Source organism: Pseudopipra pipra, chromosome 3, assembly GCF_036250125.1.
Source record: "Pseudopipra pipra isolate bDixPip1 chromosome 3, bDixPip1.hap1, whole genome shotgun sequence".
Lineage (NCBI taxonomy): Eukaryota > Metazoa > Chordata > Aves > Passeriformes > Pipridae > Pseudopipra > Pseudopipra pipra.
The window spans coordinates 1,345,770-1,366,302 of record NC_087551.1 but is presented as its reverse complement, the minus strand read 5'-3'; the positions used below and the strand labels follow the sequence as shown (position 1 = coordinate 1,366,302).

Here is a 20,533-nt window from a genome sequence, read left to right as displayed (position 1 = left end):
AGCGAGTGCTGCACGAGTCCCTTACTCTCCACAAATGACCCTTTCCTTTGAAAGGACTCATTTGGAGCTGGGAGGGGAGTTGTTTACTAATACTCATTAAACAACTTTAATCTTTGCTGTCCTTATGTCACTTCACTCAGACAATCACACTGGGATAAAGGCCATTACCTGCCAGGCCCAGATATAAACCTCCAACTGAAATTTCAGATTCCATTTCTTGTGGGAAGAGCAAAGCAGATTCTCAAACACCTTATTTATGTTATTCTATCTCCTTCAGCACAGCTTTGAAAGCTAACAGGGACTAATTCCCAATATTTGGTGTAACAGGTTTCCCAACCCCATCTGTTCAATGAAGATAACTCATTTTCACATGTCATACCCTGCTACTTAATAGCTGATACTTAACAACTCTCAATTCCACTTAAACTGGGACAAAAAAGCCTTCAGAGCTGTCAGTACTCAGACACTCACGAAATTCAGCCTCTGAGTAGAAGTGCAGTTACCAAACCCCACACCCTGTGCTGGGATCTCACAGTTTAGTACAGGGAAATGGGGATTTTGGGAATCATACTGTAATTTGATTTTCTTCACCAGTTTTTTACTGAGCTTAGGTAGCAGCTCCTCCACTTCAATAGTCAAAGCAAGCACCCAACAGAAAACAGAAAGAAGAAAGAAATGAAGGAAAAGGAGGAAATCACAAACCCAACTCGGGGAAGGGCTCAGGAATGGAAGACAACCATTGTTCTGGTGTTTTATCACCACTTTCATCTCTGTCCGTTGGCTTTTTTTATTGTCCCACTTTCCACAGAAGTTAATGGCAAAACCCACAATCCATTTGAATAGGGCACTTGGATAGGAAAAATATTTGGAATAGGAGCCTGTACTCCCAGGTGGTTACAACATGCCTACAAAACAGTGGGACACGGAGCTTCTTGAAGACCCGGAATGCAGGAACACCCAAGGGCTGGTTCCTGTGCTGCATTCCCAGATCCACAGAGCTAGGGGGATTTACAGCATCACACAAATCATTTTACTGCTCTAACTCTGCCTACAAATCACCCCCAGGGTATTCAAACCACCTCACTGTCCCATGTGAAAATACCTGCTGACAGGCTTTGTTTGCCTCACCAGCTCAGAGCTGCAAAAAGTGCACAGAATTACCCTTTTGGAAAGGGCTACAGCACCTAGAGATTTCTGTTTGTTTTCAAATCAAGTTTCTTACACACACAGCTAAAACCCCAAATATTACAAATATACTCTGAATGAAAACTGAAGAGAACAGACTGCAGAAAACCTGAGCCAACAGCTCAGAGCTGTAAATGTTCATTGTTGTTGTTTCAGTGAGGAGCCAATCCAACCTAAATGTTTACTTTTCGGCCTGTATCAACACTGACCACATGAGCATAAATACCTTACCCTGAGCCCTTTTAACCTGCCTTCTCTATCTTCACAAGTACCAAACCCCATGACCAGAAAAGGTAAATCTTTGCCCAAAAGCTGAGTCAAGGATTCAGTTATGTTTGCAGGGATCTTTGCACTGGAAAGGATAAGGGCCCAGCTTTCACAGAAATGCACATTCGAGTGAGTTTGAGATCCCCTTAAAACCCTTCTGACGGGGCTTCCAACCGTGTAGCCCGTGCTCAGGTGTTCACCAAACCCAGGAGTTGGATGCTGTGACACATGCAGGCTTTGCAGTGTTGCAGACAGCAGGAAATCAAGCAAAATTTACCACAGAACAGGAATATATTTGCAACTTCGGTGGATTTGAGAAGGTAGGGGAGAAAAAAGCCAAAAATCCCTGTAAACCAGACGCATGAACAAACACATTTCATGTGGAATGAAATTCAGCCTTCACCAGAAATTACCATGACAAGAAATGCCAGTGCCCCATTTGGTAGGCAAAGTAGGGTGTCCCAGGTCAGTAATCACCCCCTGGAGCCATGCAGGTCACTGCTCCCAGGAATCAAAGCCTTTACAAGGTAAATCTTGGAAGCAGGAAGGCGACTGCTAAACTGGCTGCTCTAAGGGCACCCCCAGACCCCCGAGGATCCTGGTGTCCCAGGACACGTCTGTGCCCTGTGCAGGACAGCTCTGCAGCTCCTGCAAAATTCTCTGCTGGCAGCAGGAGCTCCCAGTTTATCCTTGGGCATAGGCAGGGATTTGGGGGAGAGATTTTCTTGCAGGAAAAACTGGGGGAAAACCCTGCTTAAGAACAGAAAATGAGGAAGGTGTTCCTGCAGCTGTCCTGCAGCCTGGATGGGAACCAATCTACATATAGATCCATGTATTATGGAAGTGATAACATTCCCAGTGACCACTCACAAAGTGGAACCCAGAGCAAAGCCACTGGGCCATTGCAGATCAAAGGATCCAAGCCAAGGAGCTGCCCTGCTGAAAGGCACTGCTATCACAGTGAGGAGATCTGCTCCAAACACCCAAAATACAGTTGGGTTGCCTTCACTGGTACAGCCACAGTCAGTCTGTGTCCCCATGAATCAAAGTTTAGAACAGATCTGAAACACCTCTGATGGCAGAGACACTCACCTTCCCTACAGGCTTATTCCAGTGTCCAGTTTTTCAAACAAATCTTTTTGACGTGGCTCAAAATAAAGGCACTTCCTCCCAGGCAGCCTGGTCACCAAAATACACCAGGCTCCCACTAAAAATGCCCAGTTTGCAACCTGAAATGCAGCATTCCAAAACTGAGCAGACCCAAAATGTCCCACACAGCAAGGCAGAGGACAGAGCTCCTTTGAAAGCTGCTTTCCTCTGGGATTTATCAGGAGCACTGATCTAGCTCGCCCCCATCCCCCCGGATTTTACATCTGTAATTACCGCTGGAAATCTCACACCTCAGGCACAGCTCCGGAGCTGAGCCCCGACTTTCCAAGGACCCGGCTGACAAAGTGCCGAGCTCCCAAATGCCAGGGATGTTAACAAATACCCCGCTGTCCCGCTAAGCAGGTGGGCAGAGCCCCTGAGCAGTGCTGAAAGCTGCTTCCCTGTGCACCGACACCACTGCCTTCCTGCTGGAAGGTGATACAGCTCCAGGCATCTCCTTCCAAATTCCCAACTCGCATTAACCTTTTCCTGCCAGCTCCTACAACCGTGCCCAGCCGAGGATCCTGCCACGCTCAAGTAGCACAGATGACAGCCTTCGTTTGTAACAACAGATCTGCTTTAATCTTCACTGAATCAAACTTAGCAGGAGGAATCTCCTCCACTGACACAACCTGCACGAGCTCCATGGCAACGTGTTTCCCACAGACGAGTTTTGGGGTTCTGTCTTTACTTGCAGAGAGCAGCTCCAGCCCTGCAACATGATCCCTCCACATTGAACAAGTGGCCATGAGAACCAAAACTCCACACCTAGGTTTTTAGGATGATAGCAACCACTGATGGTATCGCTCACTTATCATTCCAGCACTGGGGGAACTAACCATAACAGGAACTGAGTGAAACTTCTGGAAGGAGACACAACTTGCCGCAGCGTTTTCCTCCCCACACCTGCACGGACATTCTCACGAGCACAAGCACCGAGCATGTGAACTCCTGCATTACCATACACAGGACTCCAGGCTTGCTTTTGGCACCAAGACAGCCTTGATTCACTCCTAGCAGTGGCTTCTGCCATACCCTGCTTCCCTCCAGCCCACTGAGGCACGTGGGAGCCGGGATTCCCTGCAAGGTGACCCTTCCAGGTGCAGAAGGAGCCGGTCCGGTCCCTTCAGTGCAGTCCCACACCTGCACTGGCTTCACACCCTGCTGGGACTGGGCTGGAAAACCTGCTTTAATTGCCCCACAGCCAGCATCAGGTAGAACAAGAGTTTCCTTACAAACATCACTTGGAGGCATCTCAAAGAGGGGGAAGGTAGGAGTGCCATGGGGATCACGGATGATCTGAACTTGCTCTGTCTGGAGCATTTTGGGGCAGAATTCGGCTGGCTCCTCTCCTCATATGAAGCTGCCAGTGCCAAACCTAATGTACTGTCTGTGTTGGGAAAGAGGAGGTCATAGAGAGCTGTCTCCTACTCACTGCTGATTCAGACTTCTCTTTGTAGAGGGCCCGAGCACTTGCTCTGTTATTTTAGACAAAACAATATGCCCCTAAGTGCTTTTTTTGAGGCAAACTCCCAATATTTGCTAGATCTGTGCCTTGCTACAATCTAGTGCAAAGCTGGGGACTCGTGTGATAACTGTAGGATCTGTGAAAAAAGAGGGCCAAACTCAGTGTGGGAAGAACATGAGCAGAGGTTACAGTAACCTGTGTGGTGCTGCTCTAGAGAACCATCCTACCAGAGGGCAGGAGCAGTAAAACAGTTATAAAGGAGGAAAACACAAAAACAACAAGGCAGGAAAGCTTCCCAAGGGACTTTTTACCAGGCTGATGAAGGTTTGAAATGCATCTGCTCCTACTTGTTTGCACACGTCCATAGTGAAAAGGGTAACAACTGGTGCTAAATCTGTAATTTAAAAATGTTACTTCTATTCAGCTCATCCTGGCTGCTTTGAGCCTGGGTGCCCTGAGCAATGCCCAGTGCCACAGAACACCCACTGTTTGCACCAGAGCCTCCCAGCAAGAATCACCTCAAAATAGGACAACTCCAAAATAATGGCTCTGTAGATATTCTTCAAGCAAGGAGCCATTAATCCAAGGAAAGGCTCCTTCTTGTCAGCAGAGCGAAGCCACTCCCTTTACAGCACACCCGATATTTGGTGTGGTTATTTAGCATTTCGGGGAGTATCTGGTGCATAACTCACAACACTTCCTGCACCTCCACCCTGAACAAGATCACCGGCACCACTCACTTCCAAGCCTGGGATGAGAGTAAACAGCTACAGGATGGTCTGCTGCAAAATCCCTCCTTACAACTGCAGAGAATTCACCACATTTTATCTCTCCTGCTGGAGGAAATTGCAGCACATTTAGAGAGAGCACTGCATTTTTTTTTAACTTTTTTTTTTTAAGTCGACATGGTGCATTCCACTGAAGGGAAAAGTCACTTTCTGTGCTCTCAACAATGCAGTCTGCTTTCCTCTTTCAGTCCGATGTAAACACACAGATAATGGATTCCTGAAGCAGTGACCCTGAAAATGATAAAATCTGCCTTCTTTAGACTGCTAACTTAACCAACAAAGAAAGAGGAGCGAGCCAGGGGTTTTTTCCCCAGGTTTTTTTTCTCCAGTGCCACAAACCTACCTTGTTCTTTTTAACACAAATAGCACAGCCTGAGATCTGACAGATGTATTCCCCCCTCGTGTGCCAGTTTGGAGCCTGGATTTTGCATGCCTTGCCCCACGAATGTCTCTGTTCCCAGTGTTTAGGATGCTGTCACTTTGCCTCATTACATGCCCTGTGCAGCCACTGCTGCGCCAGTTTACAAGATAAACAAAGTGCTATGAATGAAAGAATTTTTTTTCCCTCCCTCCTTTAGCCAACAAATAGGAACATTCTTTGCACTAACCAGGCTCTTCCTCCCTCTCTGACAGGAATCACAGGCCACACTTGCAGCACAGACCAGAGTCAAATAAGAAACACGCACAGAAGGGCCGCACTTTGCTGCCCTGGGATTATCTACAGAGTCACATGGATCCAGAGGAAGAGAAGGTTTGGTTTCAGTGAAGAATTCTTTTTTATTTTGCAACTGCAATGCTAGAGTTCATTCATTCCTGGGATGTGCCTTACACAGACAAACAGCAGAGCTTGTTCTACCCTGCCTGGGGCAGAGCTGCTGGGCACTGCTCGCCCACACCGGGGGTTTGCAGCCCGGGCCCGGGCCTGCCCTCCCTTCGGAGAGCACGGCCATTCCCCAAAAGAGCCCTCTGCTTCTCACAGGGATAGAGAATTTCACGGGAAAACCTTAGAGGACATTCTCTACTAAAAGCAGAGCAATCCAAAATGAAAAATAACAAGAATGTTAAAGTACATGAGTTCTCTTTCTGAGACCTATGGCGTGAGCAAACTAATTTGTTTGGGAATTATGCAACTGTTCCTCATTTGAAGAAGCGAAGCCACCAGCCTTTCCAGGAGGTACTCAGGGGCTGGGAAGGGACCTTGCACTGCAAACTGTCCCCAGACACAGCCAGGATTTATGGTTGGTGTCCAGAGTTAAGACCAGATTTTATTTAAGGATAGAATAAATAGCAGACTGCTTCCTCACTCTTGTTGTTCTAAGCACCCTTCTGGTTCTAAGCAGCTTGGTCTGGGTTAGTCCTCATCTGCCAGGCTGGGTGGCTCCGAGGCTGGACACACACCTCGCACTGTGTAAGACTCAGGACACCTTCGGAGTGAGAAAAGCCACACGGGATCCCTTGAAAGAACACAGAGCTTTTTCCCACAGCACCGCTTTTGGCCTCTCACCTTGATGCAACGAGAACGAGCCCGGACTAACATGTTTATGGGGATCACAGCACGGCAACACCTCCCCAAAACCCGCACAGGCTTACCTTGTAACTGCTTGAATCTTCCCTCTAACTGGTTATAGTTATAGGGCACCTGAGCTGCGTATCCTGGGGACAACGGCCCGGGCATACTGGCTGATTTTTGTAATTCCATTTACAGGGAACGCAGGGAGACGACGAAGTGCAGCATAAAGGAACCACAGGCTTCTTTACCATACATGCAGGTAAATCCCAGCTTCCTGAGCAGTTTGGCTTCAGTCCCTAGCGAGAACGCTCCCCCTGAGCCCTGAGTAAATAACAGCTTCGGTTCAAAATCCAGCAGTGTGGCTTGGCGGGTAAGCTCTCTGTAATGGATTCAAACTTAAAGCACCAGGAGCGTGGATTTTTTTTCCCCCAGCTCCACAGCAGGCAACTCTCAAGCGCTCGAATCTGGTTCAAATGCTCGTCTGGCGCTGGCGAAACGAAGTGAAATCAAAGCAATTCAGCGAATCAGCCCAAAGCACGGGCAGCATGGAGCCACGCGCTGCCGCCCCGGCCGGCGCTCCCAGGAGCCGCGCACACCTCAGCCCTTCCTGCTGGTTTGTAATATAATCAGCAGCCGCCCGGGCGCGGGCTGATGTCACTCGATTACCATACGGCTCGGTGGAGGGAAGGAAGGCTGTACCAAGGCGGAGGGGCGGCGGAGCAGGGGAAGAGCGGCCCGGCTCACGCAACGCCCCAGCGAGTCCTTCCGCCGCGCCCGCAGCGGGTGCCCGCGGGGTCCCGGCCCCGCGCCCCGGCACCGCGCGGCACACGGTGGTACCTTCCCGAGCGGAGCTGCTGGAATTACAGCCTTTTGTTAGGAGCCTCATGTAACGGAAAAGTCTCAGATTACTATCGCACGAAAAGGAGGGCACTTCTCGGTATTTATGTGCGGGGCGGCCCGCTCGCAGCAGCCCCGCGCACACAGAGGCGCTCATTCAGAGGGGACGCGGGGAGATGTACGCTCCAGCACACCGCGAACAAACGGCAGCTTTGTCGGAAGGTTCTTTAAACGGCCAATTCCTGTCACTTCGGTTTATGTTACTGGATGATGCCGAGGGTTTTGACATGCCCTGTGTGCGTGGCTCCTCGCCCAGTTATCAGTGTGCTGGGTATTACTGCAAGATTAATGGGCCGCGCACCGAGGGGGAGGGCTCTAACGTAAATGAGGATGCCTGGCCGAGCTGCCTGGCCCCTCAGTACCCCGCCCGAGCACAAACGTGCACAGCAGCGGCAGCACTAGGTACCAGGAGTCAGTTCCTGCACATGGCATCAGCCTGAGGATGTCAGTTTTCCCTCGGGGACATGAGCTCCCACCCCTTCCTTATTCATCGGTGAAATGAAAAGGTCAATTCCACATTCATATTCTCAGTACGTAACATTTGCCTGCTCATTTTTAAAACTGCTGATAACATTCACACAAGTGTTTTCTCTTTTCTTCTTTTCTTGCATTTCCAAATTCCTTTCCACTGGAATCCATGTTCTCTCCTCCTCCCACTCCATCCCCTCATTAAACATTTCAAAATGTTGCCTTTGTTTTGATACTGTCATTTCACAAGGTTTAAGTCATATAGTAGTTTCTGTGAGGACAATTTCTGTGGGAGAAGCTCAGCCCACTCCCCCGACTCGCTGCAGCCCAAGGTCCCTCTGGGCACAAGGTGGAAATTCAACCAGCCATTACCAGCACACCAGGGAACAAATGCACAAAAAGTCCAACCACAAACACCGCCAGTCTGGGGAGAAGTGATGGAAGCTGACACTTCTCAGCTGAAGGTTTCCAAAAACACATGGACAGTTGAAAATGCCTGGCACGTTGCTCCCAAGGTCACAAATACACTTAAAATATTTATGGCTTTTAACTCTACTCTTTTACTCAAAACACCCCCGGAGCCCTAGTGCAGAGCACGTGTTACATTGACACAGAAGGGCTGTTCTGCTGTATTTCGGTGCACCCCTTTATTTCACTGTAGCTGTATTTACACAACACTGCTGGTACTGCAGCACACCTCAGCAGAGCCCCAAACAATCCTGAAAGCTGGCCTCCAATCCTTCCAGCACCACCCACCCTTGGCCACCAGGACTCCTCAGCTGACCAGGGCACTTGTGGCCCAGAAAGGAGCCTGAGCAGTGGCAGGGGGAGCTGAGGAAGCACCTGCACTCACGGCAGGATGCTGCTCCCTGACAACAATGGGCTCTGCTAAACCTTCCCCTGCTGATCTCTGGGCAGGGAAGAGCCAGCTGTCCTTCCCTGCTGTCCCTCGGCACCCACACCCCCGGCCGTGGCCACGGGATTTCCAGGCCGGGGTGGGAGGGAGGAAGGGCAACACGAAAGGCTCCAAAATTCCCAGGAGCAGAGCTGGGTAAACCGAGCCATTAACACACCAAGGCGAACTCCCCCGAGCTGGAGGAGCACGTTTTGCCCAGCACACAAGTACAGAGGGGCACGTTTTGCCCAGCACACAAGTACAGAGGGGCACGTTTTGCCCAGCACACAAGTACAGAGGGGCACGTTTTGCCCAGCACACAAGTACAGAGGGGCACGTTTTGCCCAGCACACAAGTACAGAGGGGCACGTTTTGCCCAGCACACAAGTACAGAGGGGCACGTTTTGCCCAGCACACAAGTACAGAGGGGCACGTTTTGCCCAGCACACAAGTACAGGCTTATTTCCTCACGGAGCTTTTTCCTGCAGCTTCCTCCCAACAGCAGCTCCTGCCTGCGCTGCCTGACCTATGATATAATTAAGTGCAAGCCCTTCCCCTGGAGAGCAGGCAGGCAGCCAGGCCCTACCTGCAGGCATATCAGCTCACTGCCATCCCACCTTGAGCAAACAGGTGTTGCTGTGTGAGCTCACAGGGAAAGCTGAAGTCCAAATGACTGACAAGGGAGCTGGAGCATTTTTAATGCCATGAAGGCCACAACTCAGGAGTCAGGAACTTTTCCCCAGCTGAAAGCTTTCCCAACACCTTTGGCAGGCAATGCTCTAATGCACGTGGCCATTATTAAAAATATTAAAAAGTACACTATTGCAAAAGGAAGACATTAAAAACTAAAAATAATCATTTGGCTTTGGCCCATATAAAACACAGACTGGCCTTACCCACCCCACCATGAAACACTAACACCACACACATGAATTTACACTTCAGATTGCCCTCTGTGGGACAACCAAACCTGGTGAGCTTCAAGAAATACTGAACAAAATTTGGGGTTTGGTATTCTTTTTGTCCCTATCCCCTCTCTGCCCCCTCTCCCCATTTTGGCCTGCCCAGTAGCACTAAAAGCTTCCTTAAAAAGGGAAGGAATTGCAGCAGGTATGGCTGGAGCAGTGCAGGCTACGCAGAAATTAGGGAGGAAAGCTAAAGGGAAAGGGAAGAACCTGTGTTTGAAGGGAGCTTATTTTGTCCCGGGTTTGGCAAACAGAGGCACCAGACCCTCACACGCTGTCGGCAGCACTCGCTGTGAAATTCTGACCCCACCTGAGTTGCCATGCAGGTTGGCCCCCAGGCAGCAGCTGTGACAGACTTTGTTGCCGATGGTTTCAGCTCCTGGGGAAGGCCCTGGTGCCAGGTGCTGCTGGCTCAGCTGCCAGGGCCTTCCTGCCACTTTGCTGGGCGCTGCCCTACGCGCTGAAGGCTCCGCTGAACAGGTTGGTGGGAATTCAGGGGAAAGAACAAAGCAAAATGGGGACGTGTCTGTGTTTGTGAAATGCTACACCGTATGTAGCAAGGCTGCTCCAGGACAGGCATCCTGCCAGCTCCCAGTCCTGTCTGAGTCACAGCAGCCTAATCCCAGGGTTTGTGGGGACTGCAGGGAGCGAACCTGAGCCCTGGTTGCTGCTGCCATGGAGCGATGCACCATCGATCCCAAGGCTCACAGGCACAAAGGCCTTTGTCACACCGGGTACTACTTGTTTTCTGGGGTTATCTTTCATTGACTAAGCCCTCGACTACACTAATTAGACAATATGTTATGGAGGGATTGAATGCTTTAAAGCCAGAGATAGCTTTTGAGCACTGGGCCAAGTGCAACTTATCAAGTGAACACAGCTGGAAGTTGTCCGTGCTGTAATTAATTCCTGATTACAGTGCTGGAGGAAAAGAAGGGCCAGATCATAAATAAAGGTTGGCATATCAAGGAGGGAGGTTGTTGGGGTTTTTCCCCCGCTAAATTTTTTTGCCCAGAGCTGTGAAATAACTTTTGCTGGCACTGTGTGGATTGTCCCTCTCCCACAGCACCTGACAAGTGAGGATGGCTCACACTGTTTGTGTACTAGCCCAGAGTAAATAAATACACAACTGATTATCCACTTAGCCATAATGCAGAGGGTCTTAGCTGACACGAGCAGAGCTTTGCAAAGCCTCAAGGAGAATGAGAGGCTGATTACAGCAATATTATGAATGTACCAGGGACATCTAGGGACAGCTGCTTACCACAGAACACAAAAGGATCTGTCCTGGGCTCTGTCTTTACGTGGTTCTGAAAATCACTGCTGAAGTGAGTGGGTCCCAACCAGAAAGGAAAAAATTGATGTTTCTGAGGAAGAAACTACTGTTGGATGTAGCAAAGTTACATTCCCAATTCCTAATTATCACTGTTTCTAAGCCAGAGCTTACAATAATTACGAATCTGGTTAATCATCACCCTTGTCTTCCCTCTTCACTCTTGCTCTTGTAAATTCTCTAGCTGGTAACTAACTGGTAAAAATTACAAGATAAAAAGGATGATTTATTAATCTAAAATGCCAGAGAAACCACATAACAGTTTGCTCTTCTCCTGAAGGAGGGTAAAGTTCTTACACATCCCCTTAGCACCACAATTGAGAACTGGAAACTCATGATCACACTTGCCTCCATCTACACAGTACAAACAGAACCTCTCCCTGTGTATGTAAGAGAGTAAGGGAAGATAGGTTTTGCGGTGGATTGTTCTAGAATGTAATAGGAAATAGTTATTTTTATCCTATTTGGCAATTTGCATAACATGAATGCTGAAGAGGTAGCTGGTTCCCCTCCAGTTTTTATCTGAGAGCTGGAACAGAGGGAGCAGCAGCCCACACACCAAGCCCAGCTGAGCCTGCCAAGCTCAGCACCTCTGCTGCAGGTATCAGCGGGAACAGAACCCATCCTGTAACCTGCCGTGTCCTGCAACACTTGGTAACTGTCTCACAGTGGGAGAGATACAATCAAACCAAGAGAGCTTCACTTCAGTAACAGTTCCACCTCAGAAAGTATCTCCACGTGTCTCTTCAAAGGGGACTTCAGGTCAGTGGCAACTACCTTGTCCTCCAAGTCCTTTCCAGACACATTCTCCGTGACCCACGTGGGCTCCTGAGAGCCAGTGCAATCAGAAGGCAAGGGAAAGGGGCCAATTAAAAGGCAGGAGACAAGGATTATTATCAGAGAAAGGTCTGTTCACACGTTTTCCTTTTGCCACATCCAGGCTGGCCTTCCAGCAGCTCCACACCAAGTCCCAGGCACCACCCAGCTCTGGGCTCCAGATAACCTGGAGGTTGTGACACCTGAAACCAAAGCAGCACAAAACCTGGGGGAATCTTCTCACAATTCCGGCCAGAATATCAACTTATTACTGAAACTGGGTCAGTTCCACCTGGTTTCGGGTTTCAGTTTACACAAGTCCCAGATTAACAAGAAGGTTGACATGACTTTTGTAACAGCATGTCCTCGCTAACTGCAGGAGTGGAACACCTGCCAGGAAAGCCCCCAGGACAGAGCTACAGGAAAACTCAGGGAACATTTCTGAAGGAATGATGGTTTCTGTTGGTTTGCATTCCAGCCCAAAGGGGTTCTGCTGACCTGTCATGCTTCCCGTGCCTCCTGAACTCCCCAATGCAGGGAAGCCGTCCTTGAAAAACTGAGCTATGTTCACAGGTTTCATTTGTTACCCATGAAATGCACTTGGATTTTTCCCCTGACATAGATGAATAACCCTTAAAAATCCAGTTCAAATCAAGCTCTGTGCAAGCACACACTTAACACACTTGCTGTGAAATTTTGGCATGAAAACACTTCTTGATTTTTTATGGGCTTTAAGGTCCTTTTTTAAAGGCTGGAATTGTTTTTATTGCCTCTCCCTCCTTTCTCCTCCATCTGAATTGCATCTCTGTTCATATGCAAGGGAAAGAGATGTTCCCATTCTCCTTTTTCTCTTCTTCCTTTTGCACCATTTTCTCCTTTTTCCAATTTGACCATGAACACAGAAGATGCACGGTTGCTACACCAAAATCACTCAGGCAAGAAAATTCAATCTCCTGCTACTCCTGAGTAAAATGGAAATTGGGTGAAAACAAGCAGCAGAATACACTGATCTTTACAAAAATCCCCATAAGCCGGAGTATTTCCCCATCTGGAAACTGCTCTCCCTGCAAAAAACCCTTAGTGATCAACTGACAAGTATTTTCTGTGTCCAACACATGTAATTATTGTTACAGAGCAAACTATTTCATTTTTATATAATGTTTAGGGAAAAAAAGATATCTTACACACTTAGATGTACAAATACTGTCACTTGACACCCATCTGCTTTAAAGGCTTAATAACATTTAAAGGAAGAAAGACCTCAAAAAACCATCACACAACAAACACATGAAAAATGGTTGGCAAAAAAAATAGTAGTGTTTGTGTTGGCCAGCAGAAGAGTTCAAAACTCTTAGGGAGAATGCTGGAAACAAACGTGGAAGTGGATTTTCATTATCCTCTCCACTTGGCTGGTCCTCATCCCTGTTCCTGGTCTTTTTGCCTCTTCCCCATCGAGGCAACTTGTCTCCAGGCAATCTGGGTTTATATCTCTCCAGGATATTACCTCCAGATAAGAATCAAAGCTCTGATCTGAGGGAATGATTTCATCGCTAATCTCTCCCCATTAGAAGAGCTCCAAGGTTAACAGAAATTGGTAAACATTTCGGAATCCTGTATTGAATTTCTCTTTGCAGTATGCTCTGCTAGACATTATTTATACTTCAGGGACTGCTTTCAGGCAGTATCCCAGCAACAAACAGAAAGAAAAAATGCAAGGCACACTGCAGATTTGGCTGAATAAATAACATAAATACAGAAACATGGCTAGTTAGATGCTAAGGACATGAGACGAGAACATTCTCTTCTGCATACGCATTTTTTGTGGAAAGACTTCTTTTGAATTACAGAGTCATGACTAGGTTTTGAAATTCATCCATAGCTAAGCTCACCCCTGAGAGAAGCCATTATTTAAAAAAAATTTAAAAATCCATTATTGACATGTAGTTTCTATAAAGAAGAAATCCTTTCCTTTAAGAAGACTCAGCAAATTATCTAAAAACAATCTCATTATCTCAGTGAAGGGTCCCACAGTTTCTGTGTATTAAATATTCCTAAAACACTGATTCCAACAGCAAAGAACACTTATACTCTTCTCAGTCTCCAGGTTTGCCATGCTGGACCACTCTGGGCCAGGTTCCCAGCTGGTATAAGTCAGCACAGCCTCACATAAGCCACGGGAGAATGCCAGTCTATACCAGCTGACAATCTGGCTGGGAGGTTCCTCCTAAACCATCAACTTCAGCACGATTTTATCCCAGCCCCACAACAGTGCCCAGCTCAGCTCTCACTGACTCCATGGAGGGTGTCTCCCAGGGAGCATTTTCCTTTCCCTGAGCAGCTGGTGCAAGTGGAGTGTTTCACTCCCTTCACAAATCCTGCCCTGCTCCAGCTGGTGCTGGATGCTGCCTCCTGCTCAGCCCAGTGCTTTGGGGCAGCCCTGCTCCAGAGCTCTTACTCTTCACTGCTGCCATGGGGATGAACAGGGGAGGAAAACTGAAGCAGACAGGAGAGCAGCGTGCTGGGCTGCTCTGGGAACTCAGGCGTAGTTCTCACCTCAAATCAGTGCAAGTAAGGAAGCACAGTGTGGAGGTTAGTGCAGTGCCAAGGTATTCCAATGATCAGGTAGATTTACCTGCTCCCAGGATTATCCCCGTGCCTATTGCACAGGTAATATCCTGAAAGCAAACACAGCTATGCACACAGAGCAGCACACGTGCATTAGCTTCCCATCTTCCTCCCCTAGTTACAGATGGCTTTTTATATTTAATCTGACCTACAGCACAGAATTCTCTTGTCCCTTGTTTGCTGAACTATTGAGTTGCTGTCCAAGCACAGGTTCTGTGTGCATGAGGACTGGCGTGTGCCTGGAGCTCTCCACAAGAAACCATGAGAGGCAGCTGTGGGCCTGTACTGCAGTCCAGGAGCACAAGGCACAGGAATTCAAAGATCTGAGGATCCATCAACACAGGCTCATGCTGGCAAGATGCTGGGCTGTCCTGTGTACGTGTCCAGCCCAGCTCTGCTTAGTCCTGAAAGGACCTCACCACGGCGGCAGTGTCAGACTTTCCAGAGCGGAGCTGCCAGCAGCTGCTCCATCCTGCTCCCTCCCAAAGAACCAAAAGCCTATTTTTCCAGCTCTGCTCATCCCTCCTGGACAATGTGTGCCAGATCACAGTTGTTCACCAGGGTGCAACCACTGTCACGCATCACCCTGTACTCACAAATCAGCCCACGGAGCAGACAAGCATGTGTGATTCCAGACAACTCCAAAGGTACCTTCAGCAGCACCTTTTTTCAGAAGTTTGGCTCTACACTCAGGAAGCTACACGGGACCATGGATCTAATCAGACTACAAAGAATCTGACTTACACCTCCATGTAGTTTGCAACACTACCTGTTTGATTCTAAAGAGACAGAACCCCCCCAAACTATGCCTAACTGACACCAAAGATCATGTTGTTATAGCAGTAAGATAAAAGTTACCTCTGTACCAAGTTACATTTTCAAAGGGATGTCAGTGAATACAAGTTGTTCACATTTCCTTGGAAGTTATTTTATGTTTCACTGACATGCCTGCAGGACACACAGCACACCAAACCAGACTCCTGCTCCCAACACCAGCCTCTATGGATCCTGGGAAGGTCAGCACCAACAGCTGAGAAACTGCTCCAGAAGTAAAATCCAGAGGGAAAGCATTGGGTGAGGTCAACTTTGGAAAAGCTTTAGTTGAAATAATTCCATCAACTTTTATCTGAGCAAAGCAGGATCTTTCCAAGTAAGCCCTTTCACACTGATCTGAGAAGGCCTGCATTAGGCCCTTGGCTGCTAAGCAAACCCACGGGCTCCCAACCAGCACTGCCCTGCCAGTGCTGAGGAGACTGCACTGCTGGGAGGTTCTCATTTCTCTTTAGTGTCAAGCAGATCCTTCAGGTGCCCTTCCAAGTTGATTTACAAGCGTCAATATACTGCTGGGTTCTCTTTCCTTAAGCACTTGCTGTTGTTAAAATTAGTCACTGATTTTCAAGTTCTGGATAGTTCAGGTGCTGGATATTCATGGAACATCCTGCAAGAGCTTATTCTCAGCATGCTCTTTCAAGGCCAAGAAAAAACCAAAGGTTTATTCTCCTGAGCTCTAAATTGTTGTACTTTGTCCTTTTTTATTGATCTGAGACCTGAAAGTTCATTCTGACCATGCAGATATTCTATCTTTAGTGTATACTCAGAGTGAAACAGAAACTTTGCTATGAGAGATGCTTGACAGCAGGGACAGGCAGGTGCATGATACCTGGACAGTACTAAAAGCAGGATCTTTCTCTTCACTTTTTTAGGGGGTTGTTCTGCTGACTCTTTGCACTGGGGCTGTGGGAGGAATGGCTTAAATATCAGGGCCAAAAGGGCTAATTAGTCCCACATATGGTACCCAGAAATTTCCCATTGCAAGTTTTCTCTAATTGTTTTAACCTTAAGAAATGGGTATTCCACTATGTTAAGAAGAAAAACTTTTCAGCAGCATAACTTCAGGAAGAATTTCAATGCTTTCCTCCCTTCTGCTGCTGGGAGAATTGAAGTTATGGCATCAATGACAAGCCTAGTTTGTGCAACAGGGCCTGCTAAGGAAAGCTGCACAACAGATGCAGCCTCTGTACCTGGATTCCCCTGTAAGGCTCAGGAACACCATGTTGTGCAACACCAGTGAGTGTCCCAAGCTTCACTTGGGTGAAGCTGGAAAAGGAAGGCACAGCTTCCCCTCCCTGCACTAAAAAATTGCTCTTATGTCATAAACTTTGAAGCTGGTTTTAATTCATGTGCCAGAGAACTGAGTCACAGACCCTCTGGTCACGAGGGTGAACCCAGAGGATAAAAGGGCAAAACACTAATGAGCAGAAAAGCGAGTAACTTTAGCCAAGTGTTTTTAATATTGAATTAGCCAGCTGAAGAAACAGAAAGTTTTGGAGGTGACAATTCTCATACTACCTGAAAACAGCACCTGAGGTGGCAAGCACAAGTACCCCTGAATGCCACAGTCCCAGGCTGAGTGTGGAAAATGCTGCTGAACAACTGGACTGTTTCTGAAGGCCTTTGCAAGAGCTCAATGCCCCAAGGAGCTGCCCAACAAATCTTGTTAGCTAATGGTCCTCGACAGACGAAATCCAACCCTGGAGGATTTGTGAATGAAGAATCTTGGACAAATGTGATATCTTTTTGGCTCCTACAGAGCAGGTAGAATTACCTGGTCTTCCAGCAAGACCTTCCAAAGCACCACAGAGAGCAAGGACAGGTGAAAGATGATTTCCTACAGTGGGATACCTTACTTGGCAAAGAAGGGATCAGTTACCTTCTTCTCATATCAGTTGCAGAGCGAGTTAGTTCAACATGAGTGGCAACCAATCTGGTTGCATATCCCTTCAGATCTAGATTCTGATTGAAAGTTGAGTTCCCAGATGAGTTGCTGGTTTTAAGCCCACTATCCCTTTGCATTCTGGTTTTCACAGTACACAGACCATTCCAATAACAGCTGTGCTGACAGCAGTGTTTGTCTATGCTTTACTGAGCTTTTCTCCAGGACATTGTTCCCATCACAGATTATGCTGACCACCATCTCCTGCTCTGCTGTTTAAATATTTCAGCACCCCCATGGAACACGGGGCCATCATCATTCTTTGTAGAACAGATTCTTTGTAGACTCCAGCTACAGACCTCACTTCTGGCCTGCTCACTCTCAACCTCACTTAACCTTAAAGGAAATAAGTTTCACTTAAATTACAGTAAACTAGAATGAACACAAGATGGAAGCTTTGCTGAAGAGGCACTTCCCAGCTTGCAGAAGAACATGGACAGAAGATGCCTGCACAGGGGGAGTGAGTACACAGCCATTAGTTAGGCAGTGTAACATGCCCACAGCTGTTCTACTTTGGAATGCAACAGCTTCCACCTAGGAGATGGAAAATAAAGAACCAGTGCCTGCCCATTTGAAACCTTTCATCTTGGGACAGGGGGACAATGATGCATGAGCACTTTGTGAACTGCAAAACACTGACAGTCTTTTGATTTATCTTGTCACTGCAAGGGGGACAGGCACAGGCAGTCCTTAGAGACAACTCATCCAGGGTGTCTGGAGAGAGAAGTGCTGCTGTCAGAAGGTGGCCAGTCTTGGAGATGTAGGAAGATGCTCATGCCCACAAAGAACCAGTGCCCAGCTAAGTCAAACTGGAGTGTTATTCAGTAAATCCAGACTGAAGGTGGAACACAACTCCTTCTGCTTCAGACAGCAGTGAAATTCAGCCAGAGGAAAGTGATGGTGCAACAGGTAGTGAAAGGCAGGGGTTGTGGAGCCCAGCGGAACCTCCTGACACCCCCCAGCACAACTGCATGAATTACCAGCCACAGGCATTGCCACAGCCATTCCTGGGCCTGATCCCATGACAATCAGCTGAACTACAGAACACCTTTCCAGAAAGAGCCTGTCTCGACTGACAGAGGACAATGACAGAGGTTATTGCCAGCACAGCTCTGGGCTGCAGCTGCTAAAAACCTGCAAGTGCCTTTCTGGGGAGAGGCAAGGAAAGGTGACCCACCAGGCAGCATATCTGAAAATCCACATCCCACAGTGCCAGGAGCACCACGGCTCAGCCTTTGGCCAGAACCCTGGATTTGCAATACAAACCTCTCTCCCTGCACCATGATTAGGCTTTCAAGCAGTGCTGCAGTAGTGCAGCATGCTAAGCCAAGCTTAGGCAGCACACAGCATTCTCAACACTTACAGGAGAGAATTACAGGTATGAAAATGTATCAAATTAAAATAACTATGAGTAATGCTTATTCAGAAGAAAAATAAATACACCATACTGTGGGAAAATGTTTAAATATGCCTCTGAATAGAATCTTCAGCAAAATTATTTGCTTTGACATTGGTATTTCTTTTAGGCTGTCTAAATAATTCAAGTACTTTCCTTACATTACTTCTCCTTGAAATAAGAGTTTCATGTTTATTATTCATTACTCAGGTGGGGAGCTCTGCTTGCTACAAAAGTAAGTAGAACAACCAACTGCAGTAAGGCGAGACCTGGGACCCAAACGTGGCTCGTGAGCTTTGTGCTCAAAAGCATTTCCCACCCAAGGAGCAGAATATAACCTACAACCACTAAGGTGGCAGGAGTAAAACACAGTTTCTTCCTCAAACAAGATTAAACCACTAAAATAAAACAACCCAAGTTGAGATTCTTTTCGTCCACCACCAATCTGCCCCCACAGCAAACTGTTTCTGCCCCCGCTCAGCACAGCCCTGTCCAGGTCAGGCATTTTCCCTGTCATTCCAAACCCACCCTGGGATGAGGAGTGCTGTAATTAAAGACAGCAAAATTTAACACACACCCTCTCTGTGAGCAGTTCCATTAAGTCGATACCATTACTATTCATCCTCAGGAAGAGTTATATGATCTGCTCTCTGCCCACCTGCATGAACTCCTTCACTCCCTTGCTGCTCAGCTCCAAACCTGATCCTGCCCTGTCTGACATGTAAAGGTGTTCTGCATCTAACACACCCCCAGAGCTGGAACTGAGAGGAGAAAGGGCACCCTGCACTCCAGAGCCAGCCTCATCGGAATCACAAATGGAGCAGCTGATACCTGTGGCTCGGTGCAGCTGATTTAATAAACCTGCTCCGACACCTCAGGAGGTGTTGGGTTTAAAACCGTCCTTGGAGCTCAGATTTCACCAGCAGAACGCTCAGCATATTTTGAGCTGTTTTCTGTGCTTGTCCCGCACTGCCAAGGCATTTTGTTCAGAGGTCAAAAATGTGGGCATGCTACTGTAAAAGTCAGGAAATCATTTACAGAATGCATAAAAATTGCTCTGCAGGGCAGTGCCTCAGAGCTGAGACGACATGACATCATCTCTTTGCTGCATAAACAAAGTTGGTTAATGTACAGCCTTTAATGCGCAATAATCCAATGTTTTAAACACAAAAGGGGCCAATCCAATTTCATTTCTCTGCTGATGAGAGTGGAATTCAGCAGGAGACAGCAAGTATTTCAGAAAAAGTGTATAGTTCCAGCATTCATCACTATGTGACAACTATCTCCACCTACCACATTCCTCATTCCCAGGGCAAGTGAGATGTTTTGCACACCTCCAAAGGAAAATATTTTGAAGCAGAGCTTTGTTATCCCTCTGCTCTTTTTTTTTTTTTCCAAATCTGGAAACAAACGTCATCACCAATCACAGAAACCTGATCAAAACCATTTGAATACACAGTCAAAAAGGTCAATAACTGAGGAGACGGATGAGGTGAGAAAGGGAGTCAGTACAAGCTGGTAAGTAAAAGGAAAGCCTGGGATGGAATGTGCCTGCTGTGACCAGTGCTTACCAGCCAGGGCCTTGATGCGGGAGCGCTCGAACAGCCGAGCAGAGCTGTTCTCGTTGTCCCAGTCGTCCACATCCCAGCGGTTGTTGACGTCGCTGTACTGCTGCTGGATCTCGATGTTGTCGTAGTCTGTCGCTACCGTCGTCGTCATCCTGAGCCTTCTTAACCTCTCCTCACCATCAGATTCCTCTTAAAAACCTCTGTGAAAGACGTGATAATAATAATTTAGATGATATACATATATCGGGAGAGAATGAAAGTTTAAGCTCAAGACTTCTGGTTTCAAAAAACAGTGACTTGAAGCACGAGCTCAAGAACAGGTGAGATACCAACGAGTCCTTCAGAGGACAAATGAATGAACAGATATTCTCTAAAAATTAAGTACTTCACAAAAGCCAGCAGCTTTGCTGCATACACATATCCAGAACTG

At 47.5% G+C, this 20,533-nt stretch overlaps 1 protein-coding gene across 4 annotated transcripts in view; it reads right to left on the bottom strand.

The window, feature by feature from the left end:
- The window catches only part of SPTBN1 (spectrin beta, non-erythrocytic 1), a 114,752-nt gene that overhangs the window by 60,995 nt on the left and 33,224 nt on the right, over positions 1–20,533 (bottom strand). For 3 of the 4 annotated variants that reach the window (XM_064650938.1, XM_064650939.1, XM_064650940.1), the window contains exon 2: positions 20,107–20,303. In XM_064650938.1, coding sequence (XP_064507008.1) covers positions 20,107–20,254 — 148 coding nt within the window. In that variant the 5' untranslated portion in view covers positions 20,255–20,303. Of the gene's footprint in view, positions 1–6,447; positions 6,855–20,106; positions 20,304–20,533 lie in introns of those variants that run through there. The other variant, XM_064650941.1, reaches the window with a different exon arrangement.